The sequence below is a fragment of the Tigriopus californicus genome, chromosome 11 (genome assembly GCF_007210705.1).
Source record: "Tigriopus californicus strain San Diego chromosome 11, Tcal_SD_v2.1, whole genome shotgun sequence".
NCBI classification, from domain to species: Eukaryota; Metazoa; Arthropoda; class Copepoda; order Harpacticoida; family Harpacticidae; genus Tigriopus; species Tigriopus californicus.
The window spans coordinates 14068697-14088520 of NC_081450.1; the positions used below are offsets into that span (position 1 = coordinate 14068697).

At 42.4% G+C, this 19824-nt stretch overlaps 1 protein-coding gene across 1 annotated transcript; it reads left to right on the forward strand.

The window, feature by feature from the left end:
- The first annotated feature begins 3293 nt into the window (after positions 1-3293).
- Positions 3294-19814, forward strand: LOC131891198 (uncharacterized). Its single transcript, XM_059240722.1, has 49 exons — positions 3294-3848; positions 3917-3982; positions 4043-4156; positions 4227-4381; positions 4457-4719; positions 4789-4964; positions 5033-6078; positions 6202-6508; positions 6580-6884; positions 6950-7163; positions 7792-7902; positions 7968-8300; positions 8364-8548; positions 8607-8876; positions 8955-9292; positions 9356-9488; positions 9561-9619; positions 9693-9914; positions 10176-10365; positions 10424-10967; positions 11031-11181; positions 11248-11422; positions 11488-11773; positions 11839-12028; positions 12131-12334; positions 12411-12762; positions 12826-12955; positions 13023-13193; positions 13264-13524; positions 13587-13700; positions 13766-14049; positions 14151-14262; positions 14332-14459; positions 14519-15063; positions 15132-15291; positions 15351-15438; positions 15590-15859; positions 15923-16103; positions 16213-16370; positions 16680-16772; positions 16839-16973; positions 17034-17218; positions 17286-17412; positions 17554-17808; positions 17880-17982; positions 18045-18151; positions 18224-18406; positions 18800-18934; positions 18991-19814. The coding sequence occupies exons 1-49, from the start codon at positions 3656-3658 to the stop codon at positions 19197-19199; spliced, it is 10716 nt and encodes a 3571-aa protein (XP_059096705.1). The 5' UTR covers positions 3294-3655; the 3' UTR covers positions 19200-19814.
- The last annotated feature ends 10 nt before the right edge of the window (positions 19815-19824 follow it).

A 19824-nucleotide genomic window follows, 5' to 3' on the forward strand; every position in this document is an offset into this window, starting at 1 on the left:
ATTTTATGTTTAGGTTCAAACGCCATTGATGGTAAGGATTGATCATGTAAATGCAGTTCTTTCTTGTAAGTTTTTTTGCGGATTTCCATGCCGTTAATGGAAATGGGATCACCAGCAAATCTTTCTTTATTTAACATTCATAGAATATTTGATCCACCAACGAATCAGAGTTGGCGGATCTGGCTAGCCCTTGAGGCATTTTGATCAAAAAAATCTGGCTTAAATCATGCTATTGGATCGACACCTACATACTCCATACGAATGTTTGAGGCAGCATACTGAACAATGAAGAAGCCCGAGAAAGAAGAGATGTGGACTTCATTGTTCGAACTAGTCTGGATTCTCGAGGGCTTGAGGGTGCTCTCAAAACACACATTAAGCCTCTACGGTCACTAGAATTAACCCTCAAACCTTGTCCTTTCAAATCTTCTTTGTATACTGTACAGTCCCAACCTTTCAAGCCTTTTCCAACACGAAAGCTCTCTCATACTAGTATAGTAGTAGTTTAGTTTAGTATTTCTAAATATAAAGAGGTTAGTTTTTCAGCTTTTGGATAAATCAAAATATGCAATTAATGCTGTTAAGACTGTAACCAAACAAGCAATAGCCCCCTTATGCTGTACGAAATATGGTTTAGGTTTTGCACTTCTTCAGAGGGCGCTTTGTGAATCAGCCTCTACCAAATATCAGGCCAATTGGGCCGATTCCTCCTTATTAAATTATAATGCGTTTGTGTTGTTTTTGGCAAATACTTTCAGAATCTTATGTATAATTAGTGACCTGGGTCACATAATGTCCGAAAAATGATTCGCTTTAATGACACGTCACGAGTAGTTTATTTAGCAATTTGCCGTGCGTCTTCCCGTTTTGTTCGGGTTGTCTGACGTTTCAAATAAGGGTCCTTATGTTGGTGAATAAGTTTATATTTATTTCTTTTTAAATGTATGGCTTTTTTGAGTGACTAGAGTAATGACTAGGAATGAGTACGAGCAATCAAGTGAGCACAATATGTTCAACACTCCCCCTCACTTATTACAAGGAGAATTACATAAGTACCGGGCACACAAGGCCCACCATCTCAGGTTCCAGGGCCCACTATATCAGCCCAGATATTAGTTTTAAAGCTGACCCTGTCCTGTCTTCAGAGTGTCGGGCACTCGACGGGAAGGCTGACAAGTTAACCTAACTGATCTCACTTGAGTGAAACTTTTCTAGATATTTGTTTGTGTAGGGAGACAGGTAGAATTGAGTAATAAACGGTAGAGTTGCAAGGGTGGCCGTCAGCAATGTTGTGGACCTCGTGGATCAGAGCAAATGGCCTATGCATCCGCCTTTTGGACTTGCTCCGGATCATAACAAGTTCGTCTGGATAAAGAGGTTTCTTAAGTTGAGTCACGGACTTCTAGAAATATGGACTACGAACGAGCTTCCCGCCAAAAAGAGTAAGCTGCTCTTGGTCATTGTGAATCTGAGCCACTTTCCGATATTTTTTTTGTATTTGGGGGTGCTAGATTCTGAGGGGTGAACCTCGCCCGGCCAGAGAAGCTAGCCATCACATCATCTGTATATTGTTCCGATTGACAGTGTCGTAGTCTGTATCAGATTGGTTCTCCGTCTGTGGGTGTGGTTAGCATCTAAAAGTTTCCTTGAGAAAGGTCGGGGAATGAGATTCGAACTAGGTACCTCTTTCATGCTCAGAAATTGCGCTAAATCTTCTCTTCAATTAAAGGTAGGTCATTTTTATTTCATATACTTGTAAAGAGCATTGTTTCAAAGTTAGGTTATCAATAGCTTAGGTAGCTGACCGAAAATTGGAGTTTTACGTTTTCCTTATAACATAACTTTGACCATGTCTCCTCAGTTTCCTTGGCATAGGTTTGGGCTCAAATTTGGCCAAGTTCATCTATTCCACCAGATAATGTGGTTTATGAAGTGCTTATTTGGAATAAGATGAACGGTTTAGGAGGTTCGAAATTTTGGCTTCTGTTCGCAGTCTACATCTCTAGAAGCCCCTGGTTGAGTTCACTTGCGTCGTCGTCGTAGGGTTTGAATAAGCTGTTCATGCCATCTGATCCAAAACTGGTCTGCCAGGAACTGCACCTGTCGCGATCTACGATTCCCGTAAGGCAGTAGATCTTGCTTGATCTGTGAATGTGCCGAGCTCAAGGGGGTTGCTATCTTGTTTCAGTGTTATTAGGGCGATGGGGAGAGTGGGGACGGATCCTTTGGGTCATGAGTAGACCTAGAAAAAAAAAGTTAAAAACCTAAAACCTACGTATTTACCCTTTTTGGCCAAATTTTGGTCAGATTACGCAAATTCGATTCGAATTGCTCTTAAGCCTTTTGCTAATTTGCAACTCTCTTAGAACAACCGAACAACCAATTGAAGCAAAGGTCCTGGAGAAACTAAACTATCTTATCTAAGGTTAGGTCTATGGACGATTCCTGTTTCAGTATTGAACCAGGGCTAATTCTTCTCTAACCCTTCTGCAATTCTTTTAAGTGTGTTTATTGCGACATATTTGCACGTCATTAGGATGCAATTATTTTTTCATACTGATGTTATTGTATGTACAGTATCTCTGAATTGGAGCTCGAATCTGCCGCTTAGTTCGTTAGGTGAGTTGGTTAAGTGAGTAATTTGAGCTGGCTCAACAGTACCGCCCCCCTCTTTTCTTAACACGTTTAGCTTCCTCCTTCCTCCTTCTCTTACCTCTCATTCCCACTCCCGCTGTCCTCCTCCTCCCTTAAGTAAGAAATCCACTCCCATTCCTATAAACAACCTTATTCCTAACTTGTACCACCCCTACTCACCCTACCTTTTCAAATGTGTGGTTGGATTTATCCGACCTTTAAGTCCAGAGATGGTAGCTCGATGTTGTGCAAGTTAACTGTTCAGCCACAACTTGAATATGCTTTAGCCATTTGGCATCCAATGAGTTCAGTAGGTTCGAAAAAGGTCAAACATGCTTCACTTGGAATATCACACGAATGTGTGAACGCTTGGTTTGGGACAGACTAAAAAGTTGGGACTGCGCAGTGGTCAAACAAATTACGAAAGGTATCTGAAACTGCATATACGGCTTCAAAAGTATCCATGAGCTTTGTCCCAACCCAGGATTTAGGGTCAATTCTAATGACCGTAGAGACTTAACGTGAGTATTGAGAGCACCTTCAAGTCCTCGAGAATCCAGGCTAGTTCGAACAATGAAGTCTACGTCTCTCCTTTCTCGGGCTCCTTCATTGTTTAATTTGCTTCCCTCTAATATTCGTAGGAAATGCGTAGGCGCTGTCGATCTTTCAGCATTTTCAAGTCAGACTTGTGCTTTTTTGAACTAGCATTCCAGATCAACTCTACATTCAAGGACTAGCTCAGTCTGATAATCCAAAACCGTTGGTCGATCAGAAATCATACGGATGTAAAATAAAGTAAGGTAGATACATGTTTCGTCTTAAGGTGTTGGTCATTCCAGTCTCAGTAGTGGTTAGGAAAAAATGTTGATAATCATGAAGTTAAGTGATAGAGGAAGGAGGAAAATTTTAAACTCCAAAGATGCACGCCCATTGCTCCTGAGATCAATCCCAACAACGCGTGTCCTTGCCTTCTTCCTGCGCCCCTCACCCTCTTCTTAGCCTAAAGCTCAAGTTCAACTTGATGGTGGGTTCGCTCTGTATTTTTACCATTTCCCTAGCGATTCAAAGAACAGCCCCTAATGGGAGTGCTATATACTTTTGGTGTGTAAATGGCGATTGTGATCCGTCTGTGGCAACAAAACCCTTGGATATTCCCGGCATGAATACCTCAATACCCCCTTCAGTTGAAGGAACAGCTTATTTCAAACCAGGATGTGAGTATAATGCTTACCTCGGATTTGAACTAGAGTAGTTCCTGATTGAACTTGACATTTAATTTCAGTGGTATTGTACGGTCCTCGAACCCATGCGCCAGCCTTTAACGCTTTATGTTATACTAAACCAGACTGTGAGTATGCTTGCAACACGCTCTTTGAATTACATTTAAAACATTTCGATTAATTGTTAGCTCAAGGAGTAACAGAGGTTGAACTAAAATATGCCTCAAATGAAGCAACGGAAGGCATTGCATCCAGGGCGAGTTATTATCCTTTGGAGTTGGGCATCAATGTTGGACAAACTGGTGCGACTAAGAGTTTAGGGTATTTTAGGTTCAAAATGAACATTCATTGGACAATTCCTGTCTTTGCCAGACTATTTTCTTGCGACAATTCGACCCTTCATGATGATTACCACACTGCTGCGGAACGTAATAAGACTTCCCCGATTGCCCAAATTGAAGCGTGCGTTGATCTCCTTTCGTCATATTTGTGGAACAGACACCAATGGACCTTATTTTTCCAACCTTGTATATGACCGATATTTTGTTAATTTCTAGCAATTAGACCTAAACAATTCATCCGTGACGTTATTCTTTCCTTAGGTTGTTTGCCAATTGAGATTGCAATTGGCCAAAGCTGATCACCCTGACGGATTCGAGCACGACGTCGCCTTCGTTCCCGATTCCGAGCTCCTTAACGACGGAAGCGTGAGATTAGTTTCGAATTGGAAATCGGCGATTTTTTCCATACCACCTACTTTGAACACCAACCACAGGGCTCAAGTTCTAGCCAACTATGGCTCATACGTTGGATTTGCTGCTTTGGATGATATAAAAATCACAACACGAGAAATGTGTTCGCCAATGTAAACAACCATGCTCATTCAGCCGGCAAACTCTGTGGATCACTCATGCTCCTAGTACTTTATTTGCAGGTGGGTCAAGTTTCCTGGGTTCGGTTTTCAATCGGACATCTTATCGAAGGTGGACACGTCATTGGATGATTTTGAAATGACCGGAATAGACGCCCAGATGTTACTCGAGAAATATGCAATGATTAGCTCAACGGCCACATTGGAAGCCTGCACACGCCGTTGTTACTTTGGATCAGGTAAAATTCGAATCCCATATTCAACATTTGACATCTTGCTTGAACTTGTTTTTTTACTCTTGCAACAGGTTGCGATATGGTTGAAATCGACCCTATCACTTTAACTTGTCGGTTTTATCCCCACTTGGGATTGAAAAATGAACCGTGGTTCACCATAGTACAGGATAATGCCCCCACAGACTTGTACGTCCTGCAATGTTCCACCTCCCAAGAAAACATTCTTTATAACAATGATTTCTGGACCACAATAAATGCTCCCTGGCAAGTCGACCACAATTGTAGCAAAGCTGAGCTCGGTCTTAATTCTGCACTAAATGAGGAGATTGGATCTCAAACATCGAATGCAATGGGAACATGGGATTTCGAGTGCAATACCAACCAAGGCTTTGAAGTGAGAGCTACTCTTGACTTGGATCTTTTTCCATTGGGCATCGACCAAGCCTACTTGAACTCGGTAAACATGGCTGGCTTGGTGGTGGGATGGGCTCAAGGCCTCAGTAATCCCATCAATGTTAATCAAGGGTTCGAGTACAAGTTAGACATTGAAGACGGAAACCCGATTGTCATCAACCAAATGGAGTCCACCACCCAATGGCCCCTGAGTAAATCTTTGAACAGCGTTTCGAATCAGCTGTCGAAGACCGTCTCCTTTGGCTATCTATCTCAATACCCGGCTCAACAAAGCCGAGTGGTTCCAATCAACTTCTTGGTGGATATGCCATTCGGTCTTGGTTGTTTTGGCATGACTCAAGAGGCCCTATCCACCTTTGGGGCTCCCATTCTAGCTCCCGACATGACTCCCGTCCAATGTTTAACCACGTGTGCGACCACATTTCCTTCTCCACAGAAGCGATTTTCAGGACTGAGCAATGCCAACGAATGTCGTTGCTTTGAAGAGCTTCCGAACCCAGATTTGACTTTGTTGCCGGATTTGGCCTGTTCGACCCCTTGCACGGGAGATGATCATCAATTTTGTGGAGGAAATACGACAAACGTGTTGAACTTTTTCGTGGCAAGATGTCCGGAAAACCAACAGAGGTTTGGTGATTACTGTTATGTGCAAAATGACCAGGATCTTTCCATTGAAGAGAACGCGGATTTTTGCTCTGAGCAGGTATGGCGCTGAAATCAATGCTCAGATTTTTGTCCTTTCCTGGCTAGTCCTATATTAGATATGATATACCATATACGTTATATTTTCCCACACCATGATATTATTCATGTTTTTATGGAATAGGAGATGCATTTGTTCTGGCCCAACTCCATTGCTGAGATTTTGTTCTTAAGCGAGATCATGCCCAAAGCTCAACGTCACTTGGGTTTCATGTATGTTTTGGACAATGACGGTATTGTGGCAGTCGATGGATCCATTCTGGTTGGAAATGGAGCAACGCATTTGCCATTGGACGGTAGTCCAATCATATCCCCATCGGATGATTATCAAATGACCAACAATTCTTGCCACATTTTGGACCTGGATAACAGGGTCAGGTCGTTGAGTCCCTGCACTTTGCTAACAGGGGCGCTTTGCAAAGCCAAAATAGGTAGGATAATCAGTCGATAAAACAGTCTTTATTTGAAGCTTAATTTGTGCTTAATCGTTTATTCATTCAAGCCAAAGGAGCCGGATCTGAATATTTAGGATCCATCATCCATGTTGAGGTTTATTCTCCGATTCAGACGGCTCCTCAAGAATCGTTTGGCATAGGTTTGCCCATCAGAGTTGAGCTTCAGGAGAGCGCTTACATTCAAAATAAATGGATTGACTTGAAGTTCCCTCACAAGATTGTCTTAAGGGCCTTACAGATCGAAACGCTCAAGGCAAAATTCTTGAAATCATTTCATTTGAAAGTGGCTGAAGCAAGTTTCGCCCAGTCCACCGAATTTACATATATCGAGTTCAAAACAGGAAAACCCGTGGTAAATGGTATTTTATGTAATGCTTTTCCTCAGCTCTCACTACTTTTCAATGTCCATTGGTTTAGCTCTTTCATGTGTTTCATACCTCTTTTGAGAACATGAACAACGTTATGCAGCGCACTATTCATCTTGTAAGACCAAGAATGACTCGGCATATTCAGTTAGAACTTGTGGAGTCAGCGTTGGAAGTTGCAATAAATTTGGATATCATTGGGATGCCGGCCAAGAAAGCTTACGCAGCCAACAAGTATCTTGAACAGGACCACGAATTCCAGAGGAGTAAGCAGTCCCTCAATCATGAAAGCAATGTTCCATAAAAACGTTGAGTAGAAATCGAAGGGGTTTACAAGTGAACTACTACGATGGTGGTAACAAAAAAATCGGGACAAGCGTTAAGAAAATCTTGCGTTCGAATAACCACTACAAAATTGGATTCATGGAAAGATGGTACCACCCTCGCAGTTTCCATAAAGGTGAATTGTCTGAATTGTCGAAAGAAAAACACCAGTTAAGAAAAAGCCTTTCGATTTCTGCTCAATGTGCGAATCAACTTCAAATCCGCCCTCTACTAATCACCTTTTCATGAAGTGAGGATTTTATAATCGGTTGTTTTGATTGTAAATTGAACCATATCCATTTGAGCAATTCCATGAGACAATGATCATTGAAAGGGTGTTGGCCAAATATCAAAATAACCAGTCATCTTCTCAACTTTACATTTAGAGTAACAAGATATGTAAAAAACTGCCATCAAATTTCAGAAGGGATCTGACATGAGAAAGACAATTAACTATCCTCATCCCTTTCATACGTTTTGCGTCAGAAAATGAGTATCTTTTGATCCGCATAAAAATATGAACCGCTTTTGGATATCTTGATAGGCAGCAAATCAATTTCCTTTTTCCAGTTGTTCCAGGAATAGATCTAAACCAACCAGGCTACGATATAAATCCCAATACTCCTCTGTATCCAAACGGTCGGCTTTTTTATAGGGGTTGGATCAATGACATGTCGCTAAGTAAGTAATGAGACATTAGATCCACCAGTCTCCACGTATTATATCTAGTTTTTGTCCCATTCAAGGCAAAGACATATTGCGATTAGAATTCTTGACACCGACAACCAAATACTTCAACGTGTTGGTATCTGCGGAAGACTCGGTCTACACCCTCCTGATTACCAGCAATTTGATCACCAACCCGCCCAGCGGTTCCATAGAGTGGCAAAATTATCGTCCTTCCCAAACCCTGACATTGGAAATTGAGGTCCAATTTTCGCCGGATAGCTTGGACCTGTTCTTCAAGGGCGATCTGATCGATACGTTTCTGTTTAACTCTGACTTCTTGAACGAGCCTATATTCTCACGCATGACTCAAGAAACTAACGCAACCACGTCGAGGATTCAATTCACCTCCAGTAGGGAAATATCAAACCCGTTCTGCCATAACGGGTTTATCCAACTCAATCATCACATTTCAGTTTTGCAATACGGAGCTTTTGACGAATTCAAGATGAGGACCAATGTGGACTTCCCATCCGTTTTTGACCCACCAACCTTGACACCCTTAGATGTTGTTGTCGATAAGGACGAAGGGCTATTATTTCAAATATTTGGCGATCCAAGTAGTAAAAATTTTGGTTACATCCCATTTGAGTTTAAACAAGTAAGAGCAAAATGAAGTTGATAATAAGACCCAACTGAATAAGAATGACTTGCCGCAGAATTGCTTTGAAACTCCAAATGGGAATGTAAAGTGCGTCCCAGGGTCTGGAATCATGTCCACTCAATCCTTTGGAGGATCGCCCGGGGTCAACAATCCAACAGTATGTCCAACTGGTTACGACCATCTAGGCAAAATCTGCATGAAAACGTACACTACTCTACCCACCCACAACCATGGAGATGCCCAATCATATTGTTCTCCTGACCATATTTATGTTCCCATGGATCAAGACCATAACCGATTATTCAGAGCAGTCATGAAATCGATGGTAAATAATAACGTTGTGAGCAAAAGCTTGTCATAATCGAAATTGAATCAATATCCTAAATTTCATTGTATGGAAAAGGAAGCAACTTTGCCAGTCCCAGAAATTTGGATCGGTGTGACCAGGTTTGCAAATGGCTCCTGGATTACAGAAGAAGGCATTGAGTTGTCGCCTTCAATCTCTGATTGGGCTCCTGGTTATCCGAATGAGTTGGACAGTCAAGCTAATTGCGTCATGGCCTCCAACGTCCATGGATTTAAATGGATCAATGGGGCATGCAATCAACTCAAGACCGTTTATTGCTCTTATGCTGAGAAACTCCCATATTGTCCAAGAAGTTACGAATGGTTTCCTGAAATCCCGGATTCCTGTTTCCGAATCAGCTCGGCGGCAAACCATTTGATCGCGACCAATTCTTAGTAAGAGCATTGTATTCCGTATGATCTCAAAATATCAACTAAAGCACGGGTTTTGTTTTGTAGTTCAAGCTCAATCCACATCGCTGAAGATATGTGCCAAATGGAACATACCCGACTTTACGTCGTCGAGACTTTAGAACAAGGCAGAGCTTTGGCTCTCTGGGTAGCGAACTCGCCTCGTGTGTCGTCTATATACGTAAACATCGTTTTATCCTTGGTAATATTTATCAGCATCACTCTTTTTAAATTCAATGCCTTTCCATTTTAGAGCACCATCTGGTCTGGCATGCATGAAGCAGAATTAGGAGCGTATATTTTTGCCGATCAGTAAGCTTAGTTTTTTCTGCTTCTTCACAAGCTATTTTTTGAAACATTTTTAGCCATACCTATTTTGTACTAGATATGAGCCATCCACATCTTTATCCGAAGATCCGGCGTTTTTTGCCGAAGGTGGAGCTGATCGCTCTTGTTTGCGGATGATCGTTTCGTCAGGTGATCCGTCACAAATTGGTCGGGTTCATACCCAAGAATGTGCCTCAATCAGCAACCACATGTTTTATGGCGTTTGTCAATACACGCAATGCATTGCTCAAAGCAGGGATCTATGCCAATTTCCATTCAGGTTAGATTTTGTTTTGTTCATGTTTAAAAAAAACGCTTCATTGTGTACTCTTGGTTGAACGGCAATATCTTGATCTTGATCTTGATCTTGAGCGAATGTCGTTGATACATTATAAAAAACAGGCCATATAATATTCGGAACAATTTCTCACCATTTTTGAATTGTGGTGACTATGTGAAAGGCCATGACAGTTTCAAGAAGTCATATCATGAAAAAAATGAGAAAAAAGGTTATTATTAGGCACTTGTGTTGTGATTACAGGTACCAGAACCGAATGTACGATTCTTGCATAACATTGGGATCGTTGGACGGATCTCCCTGGTGTAGTGGTTCTACAGATACACAGTTCAATCATCTCCCTGGATCTGAACTTCAGTGCCCTGAAACATGCAAGGTCAATCATTGTCCTATTGGGTACAGAAGAATGTACAAGGATCAATCTTGTTACAAGGTATTACAGCGGCGTGTTAATTCTAAAAGCACCATTTTCAAGTCACCACTCCCTATAGCTTTCCCCACCCTATCCATCCAAAACCAAGTCCAGTGTGGATGAAGCTCAGGCGGAGTGTAACAAGGACGGTGCCAAACTCTTGGAACCTCGGTCAGAAGATTTTTGGACACATTTCCTGAAACTGGAATCCCACTCCTTCTTAACGGGTCAACATTTCAAGCATAATGCCGAGACATCCTTTGTAGCCCTGGGCCTGTTTATTGATTTCTCGACTGGAACGCCGGTGGTTCAATATGCCGATGGAACTGTCCCATATGAGCCGTTAGAAGGAACAGACATTCCATGGCGTACTGGATTTCCGGAGAATGATCCGAGCAAGGCTTGTGTGGCCTTGATGAGCCCGGATGGTAAATTGATCAATACCCCTTGCCAAGGTTACTCTGACGGAGACATAACAGGACATGGAACATTGGGGTACCTATGCGAAGCTAGGCCAACGGAAGCCACCAATGAGGCTGGAGATGCGAAGGTCTGCCACTTTCCATTTGCTTTCGATGGCGTTGTTTACCATGGTTGTATTGGTCCTGATGTGGCCGCTCCTGGTAAGTATCAATTTTCAATTGCGGGCTTTCGGGCAACCACGACTCTCTTGCGGTCAACTTTAGATGGCGTTGAACAACCTTGGTGTGCCACGGAGGTGGATGGTAGTGGGGTCCTGAAACCTGGTATGTGGGCTTTTTGCTCGGATGAACGTTCCATCGCGTACTCGGGTTTTGAGGGACAATATTGCTCAGTTCCATTTCTGATGAACAAACGGTAAGCAAAACAATAGCCTAACCCGGTAGTTAGCATTCCATTATCTTGCAACACTCTTTGTGTCAGATTTTACGATACTTGTACGAGGCAAACTCCCGATGCCTTCAACGTTATGCAATATCATTGGTGTGCCAACAAATTAAATACATCCCTGGAGATTCCCTACGAAAGTGGTCTCAAGGGCAAATGCTCGGGTTTCTTAATCCCTGAAGATTCCGGGTGCCCAGATCATTATGACATGGTGAAACGATTTCTTTCAACTTTTACCGTAAGAGATTGCTTGAAAATGTGGGGTTCAAATTTTAGGTCGGTGGCAATTGTGTTCGCATATCCACATATCCTGTCACATTTGACGAGGCGCATTCAGCATGCCTTGCGGATGGGGGCGAATTGCTGACAATCCTACAAGATCAAATGACTCAAGACATTCAAGCCCTTCTAGAGCAAAAGCGAAAGGAGTTCGAGCATTATTCAACAACGGAATTCTTTTGGGTGGGAGCTGAATATCAAAATGGTTGGAACTGGATGGACAGCCGGTCCAATGGTCTTCAGCCATTTGATGCTTATACAAATTGGGAGTCAAACACCCCAGGTAGAATGGCACTTCAAGATGGATGTGTTGGCGATTGATGCTTCATTCATTAATCAATCTGATAGATTTGGGTTGTCCAATTGGATTGGGATGCTCCACTGACACAAGACTAGTGGTCCAAGCAGCCTCTGGATATACTTGGAAAGCAGCTCAAAAGGACGAGCTGATGGGCTATATTTGCCAATCAATTTGTCCTTCACCTTTTCGATGGAGTGGAAGATTAGGGTCGTGCATCAATGCGGTGACAACGAAAAGGCAAGAATTGGCTTCAAGCGCGAACAATAAACATGTTGATCTCTCTCCTTTTTTAGTTTGACATTCCAATTCCAAAATGTGACCAATGCGTTCCTTTTTCAGAACCGTACCTGAAGCCATTGTAGATTGTGCACGGAGCAACGCTACCCTGTTCCCTTTCCGCAATTGCAACGATTTAGATAATTTGCGTTTGAGCTTGCTTGAAATTGGTGCTCCTGTTGATTCTGACTATACTATAGGCGGTTTCTATGGCATTACTCAAACTTGGAATTCCAAAGGCCCAGTTGACGCCGAGATTCAAGACAGGTACCCTCATGCTAAATCGCTAAATCGCGATCTATTGTACACCATGTAGTTGCTCTACAAATAAGAAGTGTTTTAGTATGGGACACTCGCTCGAAGGAGTGTTATTCGATGTCAACCAAGGACTCTGTTTGGTTCAACATGGGACACTTCCTTTTGGAATGCAAGGCCCCATGGCCTTTGGTGTGTTTTTGGATGCGTCTCAGATGTTCACCTACCATCACTCCCTGAGCAAAATCGCGACGAGACTCCACAAATCCGGTTATGTGTGCAAGATTGATGAAGATTTCGCTTGCCCTCAGGGCTATTATAAATACGTGGATTCGTGTTTCAAATTCGTTCACGATTCCAAATTGAGCATGGTGGATGCAAGTATCTCCTGCCAAGAAAATTATGAAGCCACTTTGGCCAATATTTCTCAAAATCTGGAGGTTCGAAGTCAATTATGAATGGAGGTTGATCTCCAAGAGAACTGCTTTTTTCCTTTATTTCAGGCTCAAGTACTTGCCGAGTTCATCAAAGAAGAGGAACCACGTGGAAATACAACTCAATATTGGCTGGGAACAAGACTAGAGCGAGACTCCATCACCGACCCTTTCGAAGTGTTCTCTGATCCTCTCTTAAGTATGACCTACGCAGCTTGCGCCAAAGACCAACGTTGATAGGGCAAGTTCCCATTTGCTTATTTTAGAATGCAATTGTGCATCAAGCGTCAACTTCTTCAAACACGGGAACAAATGCTTTTATAAAGAGTGGACCCCTATGGGATTTGAAGAAGCTAAAACCTCGTGTGAGAGCCATGGTGGGACATTAGCGACTGGATTGGACCAAGATTCTTTAGATCAAATCTTTCAATACGAAGGTTCTGGGTTTGATATCTGCCTTTAGCTATAGCTCGCCAAAATAATCAATTTGAACCATTCTGTTGGTAGAAACCAACCCTCACGTGAATGGAATGTGGGTGGGGGCAGCTACACCCGTTTACCCTGGCTTCCAATGCAGTGAAAGTGGGCCAACATTTTGCCAATACCATTGGACAGATCCGGCCAATACTCCCATCGATCCTGTCCAGTTCTCCTTTTTACAAAGTGATAAAAACAGCACTTGCATCCGGATCACCAATAACGGTCTCTCCGATGAGTTTTGCAACACAAAACTTGAGTCCTTGTGTGCACGTGACTCTTGCTTACCGGGTAACGTTTTATGCTCCAAATTTCTCACCAATTTAAGCTCAAAGTCATTGTTTTGAATTTAGAGCCGGAGCCTAACTTTGCCAAAATGAGATGTGCCATCATGGAGCGTTTTGGTCCAATCCATCGTATTTTGCCTAGCCAATGTTTGGACCAAATTGGATATGTGTGTCGAAAAGGTGAGTTACTGGAAGTGTTGGCTGGGCTCTTGCTTTCACCCAAACCATGGCTTTTTTTGTTTTAGATCAAATTGGATCGGCATTTTCCAAAAAAACACCTGTTGAGAGCCAACTGATTTTGCCGCTTGCCAAAGGATTTGGGCTTCAAGATCAATCGGGTCAAAATACCATCGTGTCTGGCACGAAGGTAGGATTCTCGTCTCAATGGGTAAAAACACATCACCTAGGAGCGGCCTTATTCGGAGGCCAAACTCACTTGGACATGGCCACAGGGCTAACAGGTGGAACAGGGTTTACCATCTTTTTCACCATTTCGATTTGGGATAACACTGCCACAGCCACCATCATGGTTAGTGCTCATTGAAAATGTTCCTGCTTTGCATCGCATTTTCTTCAAAAAAGTATGCCAAATAACGTGAATGTGCTAGGACGCGAAAAAAATACTTTTAGGACTTTCGCCCCTCGTATGACCTTGATCAAGGTCTGTTGATAGAATGGAGAGATGGCTCACCCGTTTTCATTTTACGAAACAACGTGGGACCCAAAGAGTTTCGTGTCATAGGTGAGTCTTTGATATCGTTTCGTGTCCCATGGTTTGAATTTGAACAAAAAGTCAATATATCGTCACCAGATTCGTCCAAGTTGACCGACCTGAACACCTTTGCCACTTTTGGTATCACTTTTGATGTACTGACCAACCGCGGAACAATCTTTAGAGACAACGTTTTTGGCTTTCAAAACGATACTGATCAGTTCGCGGTAAGTAGAAATCTAATCTTCTAAAAACACTGGTTTCATTTCCAAAATCGCAATTCCAGAATGAATACTTTGATTTTGATCCTGAAAATTGGTTCCAAACCGCGTTGCTCCATGGTGGCCGAATAGGAGCTAGCCGCATTGATCCAACTCTTAACCCTCTTCATGGGGCATTAAGCTGTATCCAAATCTACAATCATGGAATGACTCCGGGACAAATCTTGGAAAAAGACACTTGTGGGAACGAATTCTATCCAATTTGTCCTACAGGACAGTTCCAGTGGAACGACAATTGTTTCAAGGTCTCCATCATACCAGCTACCTTTGCACGTGCGGAGGCGAACTGCATGGCCATGGGAAGCAATGGTTACAAATCCGAGCTGATCCACATGATTGAAGCTGATCTGTTGGACCACTTGTCACGAGTGGTTCAACAAAGCACAGGCCAATCTGCCTTTTGGGTGGGATTGGAACAACGCTCGGGATTAGGTTATTTTGAATCCACAGATGGGACCACTCGATATAACTCCACCGATGATATTTGGGTGGAACCTGGGTCTCCATATACCTCACAACAATGCGCTAGGGTTCCAGGACTAAATGGAGGGTAACTTTGGATCAATCATGGGATGGGGAACATGGGATGGGAAAGCTGATGTTGTGATTGAATTGTAGTTACTTGGAAACGAAATCTTGTGACGCGGAGAACCATTACGTTTGTCAACGGAAAGGACTAAATCAAAGGCCTGATGATCCATGTCCCATGGGATTTGCATTTTACAGAGGAACTTGTCTCCTTCCGTCCAAAGAAGCAGCTGTATTCGAAGACGCTCAAGTATGAATGAAATGTTTTCAAGCAAGTTGGACATGTTTGTGAAGCTACTCACTTTTCAGGAGTATTGCGCGTCTCAAGGTGCCAAAGTCCATGCTAGCAAAACAAATTCCCAATTCGAATTCATCAAAGAATATGCAGGCACTGAGAGTAAGTTTTGTGAAATGTTCTCCGGCCGTTGCTTATTGGCAATGTGATCTCCACCTAACTACGTGCACGAGCATAGTAGCAACATCATGACAGCTACTATTTTTCTTTAAAATTTCATGAGATTGGCTCAATATTTCTTTGCCACTTCCAGTTGGGAGAGATATTTGGATGGGTGTTCAAAAGGGTCTCAAAGAGCATTTTATTGATCCAAGTATGGATGAGCCTTTGAGATTGACAGACGGCGATGGCAAATTCTATTCAGACGGAACCCCTTTTGAAGATCAGACAGATTTTAGTTTCAAAATGACCTCTTCATCGGGTCATTGGGATGGTCCATGTGTATATTTGCGGACATCCGTCGGTTATCGAGCCCGAAATGCATTGTGCTCCCGAGAATATGCCTTCATTTGCGAATGGAAAGGTATCAAACGTTCAACCACATTCGCGGGTTCCTTTGTTCAAGGCTTGATTTCTCTCATTTCAGAACCTACTTGTCCGGTGAACTACCGCATTTCTCCGGAATTGGGACCGAGAAGCTGCTATCGTACTATAACCTCACCAGGACCCTTTACGGCAAATGCGTGTGAAGATCCTGCCGATGAGCTCAGACATTTAGCTTGGCCTGAGTCCTTGAAGGCACTTGAGAAGTTCAGAGAACTAACTGAGTGAGTAACTGTTCATTGCTTAGGATACATGTGTACATGCTTCGGATAGTTCATGTACTTTTTGTACCATGTATTTGACTCGAAGCTTGAATTTGTGCTTCGCTTCCAGAACGGTAACGGGTTCTATCTGGATAGGAGGAGAATTTTTCCCTAATCAAACTTGGATCAATGGTCGTGGGGAGACAATTGAAATCCCTGGTGATTACAAAGACATGAGTCTTCTAGGAAATTGGTATCAACCGCCACTTTCCGACTCGGTCTCATCAGGTACGTACTCGTAAAAGGGTTAACGTCACTCAAACCAGAGAAATGAAACTCTTTTATCTTGGTAACATCAAAATAGAAATTAGAAACCGAGTAATCGATGACTAGAAAGGACAAAGCCAATTCCCATCGAAATTTCTGACTAGATTTTACGGTTCTCCTTTGTAATGATCTTAACGGAAAACGTCATTTATCTGCATTTCTGTTAGACCCTACAAATTATTTGTTTGCTTTTTTACGATGAATTATGAATTAGACAAAGTGAAAAGTAAGAGATTTGCGATTCCAAAGGTATTTCCCATCCACTCGTAGGTTGTTTGAAAATGAATGCCAATGGACTCCTCCGTAACTCCTATGACAATGCATGCCAAAATGCGAGTCATCCATACGCTTGCGAGTACAAAGGTACCCTCGACTCTTTTTCATGACTGGAACATAGTTCTCACGACAAGAAATTCTGTTTACTTTTAGCTTGTTTCACGGTACAAGGCAAACAATGCGTATTCCCTTTTCCATACAGGAACGTGTCCACAACAGGAATCGTGACTGAACTGCAGTACACAAAATGTTCCACTTTAGACGTGTATTCTCCATGGTGTGCCACAGGTGAAAATTAAATCGTCCTTTTTTTTAAATAGCCTTAATTCATTTTTGCGTTTGTTCCAGAGTTGGATGTCGATGGCAATATTGTTGATTGGGATTTTTGCGTACAAGATTGTCCATCCGAGATCGTCGAGGTTGCGTGTCTAAGTGAACCCGAATTCCCAGCCTTGGTCAATTTATGGGATGGGTCGGACTTTGTCAACTTTACAGCAAATTATGAGCAAGGGTCAGGAATGGTGACCAAGGAGGTTGGTCCAGTCTGCCCTTGCTATAGGTTACTGATAGTTTTATTGAGGCTTTCTTGCGACCTTTCAGTTGGATTTTGTATCATTCAATTGCCCTCAAGGATACGTTTTTGAGGGATCCAACAACGTCACTCATTATGCCTTGTGCCATAATTGGGAGTACCACTACCTTTTTGATCGTAATGCACGATGCCAACGTAAGAGCTTTATGGCGGGATTGCCTCACGTTATTGAAGTCAAGATAACGTTAAAATAACCTCTAATTTGTATATGTTGCCCTACTGTTTACAACTCATGCATTACTTCTGGAGATTATTAATACAACTGGATCATGATAGGTGTGACATGTGCATGCCCACCGAGGTTTTCACGAGATTCTGTGGTTTATGGCACCACTGATTGGGGCAACCAAATCTACACTTGCCAAAGGAATGAGAGCTTCCCCTTGAATGCCAGCATCACGTACTCTTGTCCTGAGGGTTATGTGTTCGAAACTCCGGAGTTTCTAGCCTTTGGTGATGAAAAGGATGAGCTTTTTGTGATTTGTGAAACATATGCAGATTGGAATATTACCCATGACCCTAAATGCATTCGTAAGGCATTGTGCATGCTTTGTTCAATCTATATTCAACTTATACATGTTATGATTACTGATTCGTTTAAGCCATCAATTGCACTGATAGCCCACCCATTGTGCCCAATGATCCCAAGGGAGTATTCGATTGGGACTTTGCCAACAAAAGCTACTTGCATCAAATCAATTACAGGTAAACTACATAACAAATTACTTGAATAGTCTCCTCATTTTGGTATTGCCGTTTACCATTAGGTGCCCTCTCTCATTTTGGGGCTACCCAAGCACAGGAGCGCACTCGGAAACCATCTATTGCATGTCCAATAAACGTTGGAGCATTCCAACCATCGAGGACTGTCAACGTGAGGCATTTGCTCTCTATCTCGAAAACTTCCGTTTCTTTTAGCTCATCCCACTTTTTACCTGTTCCTCAGAGCTTCCTTGCAAATATGCCCCACCCAAAGTCCCCGAGGGTGGATGGTTCTGGTTTGACATGGATCGAACCAAATACAAGTGTCCTCATGGATATGAATTCGAAGATGGATCTTTTCCCTTTGTCGAGTCAGAATGTGCAGCTAATAGGTTGTGGAGCCCACAAAGCATCAAAAACTGCACGAGTACGTAGACAGATTTTGGCTTTCTACTTCACCTTCGGCAACCAATTAGCCTTTTGTTCAAGAAAAATAATTAGTATTACAATATTGTGGCAACAAGTTATAGCGTTTAATGATCAGGTTTGAGAGATAAACTTTAATCTAGATTAGAATCCAATTTTATGAATAATGTCTTGTTCAACCCTGGCACTGATCTCTACAATAGATGGTGCTGAAACAATGAGGACATTTTCCCTTTCAAAATGCAATAATCACATTCTCAGTTTTTCTTGAACTAATCATTCTCCATGAAAACTGCCCCCGTTTCGATTCTCATGTGCAGGATTGATCTTCAAGAGCTGCGCAATTATTGCTTTAAAAATTGATGTGATTGCTTCTTGGGCTTTTTGATTACAGCTCGGAAATGTCAAAGCCCGCCAGCCTTGCCATACATGTGGATGGACATGGACTGGCCTCATAGAAGTTCAAAGCTCGGAGTACGAGCCACTTACAGATGCCCTTATAAAAAAGAGACACCAGATGGCGAATCCCGTAAGTTGTGCCAACAAGTTTTAGATACGAAATGCTAATTATGTTGGCCTTTTCAGGACAGTATTCCACTTGCATGTGGGACAAGGACAGTGATAATATGATGTGGTACCCCATTGAGATTCAGCGTTGTTCGCGTAAGTCAACAAATTGGTTACAAATGGAACCAATTGAGGATCCATTTGAATCATATTTTCTAATCTCAATTGCTTGTTTTTTCTTCTGGGTTGGTCCGAGACATCATTCATTGGTTTGTACGAGTAAGTAATGCTAGGTGCCTCATTTAGAACCCAAGGCATTCAAGACAGACTCTCTTCCAACTGATCCCCATTCACCAATACATTATTTAGGAGTTGATGCAGTGTGTTGCTTTCTCGTGTCCAATCATTTCCTTCAGCTTTTGATGGCTTCGCGGCTCTTTGTGTTTTCGTGCTTGGGTAGATATAATTGGTCTTCGCTAAGATTTATGAAGCCGGCTTGGGAACGTTATTGTGACATGCAATCACTGAATCATGTCTCTATTTTTCAAGAAAGTCAGTTTGGTCGTGTGTTTATTCCTCTCCACCCAACATTAAGGTCTCCATGGAGTTGAGAAGTCAATGATCAATCCAATGGCGACAAACACCATCAGAAATCCCTCCTCGACATTGGACTATCTGTTCTGTTTGGTGAGCAGAGGGTTGGTTTCTGAAGCCTTTCGGACCTTTATTGAACCCAAAGCCTTCTTTTGGAACTTATGTTAAATGTTAGGTTATATGTTTATGTCAATAAACGTCTTGTTCAATTAATTTGCGTGTTTCACAATTTGATCTTGATAGGTCAATTGGTCAAGCTAACGAACATTTCTACATTTCTGCTTATTCTGCCCATCTACATCAATCTCAACCTATCTT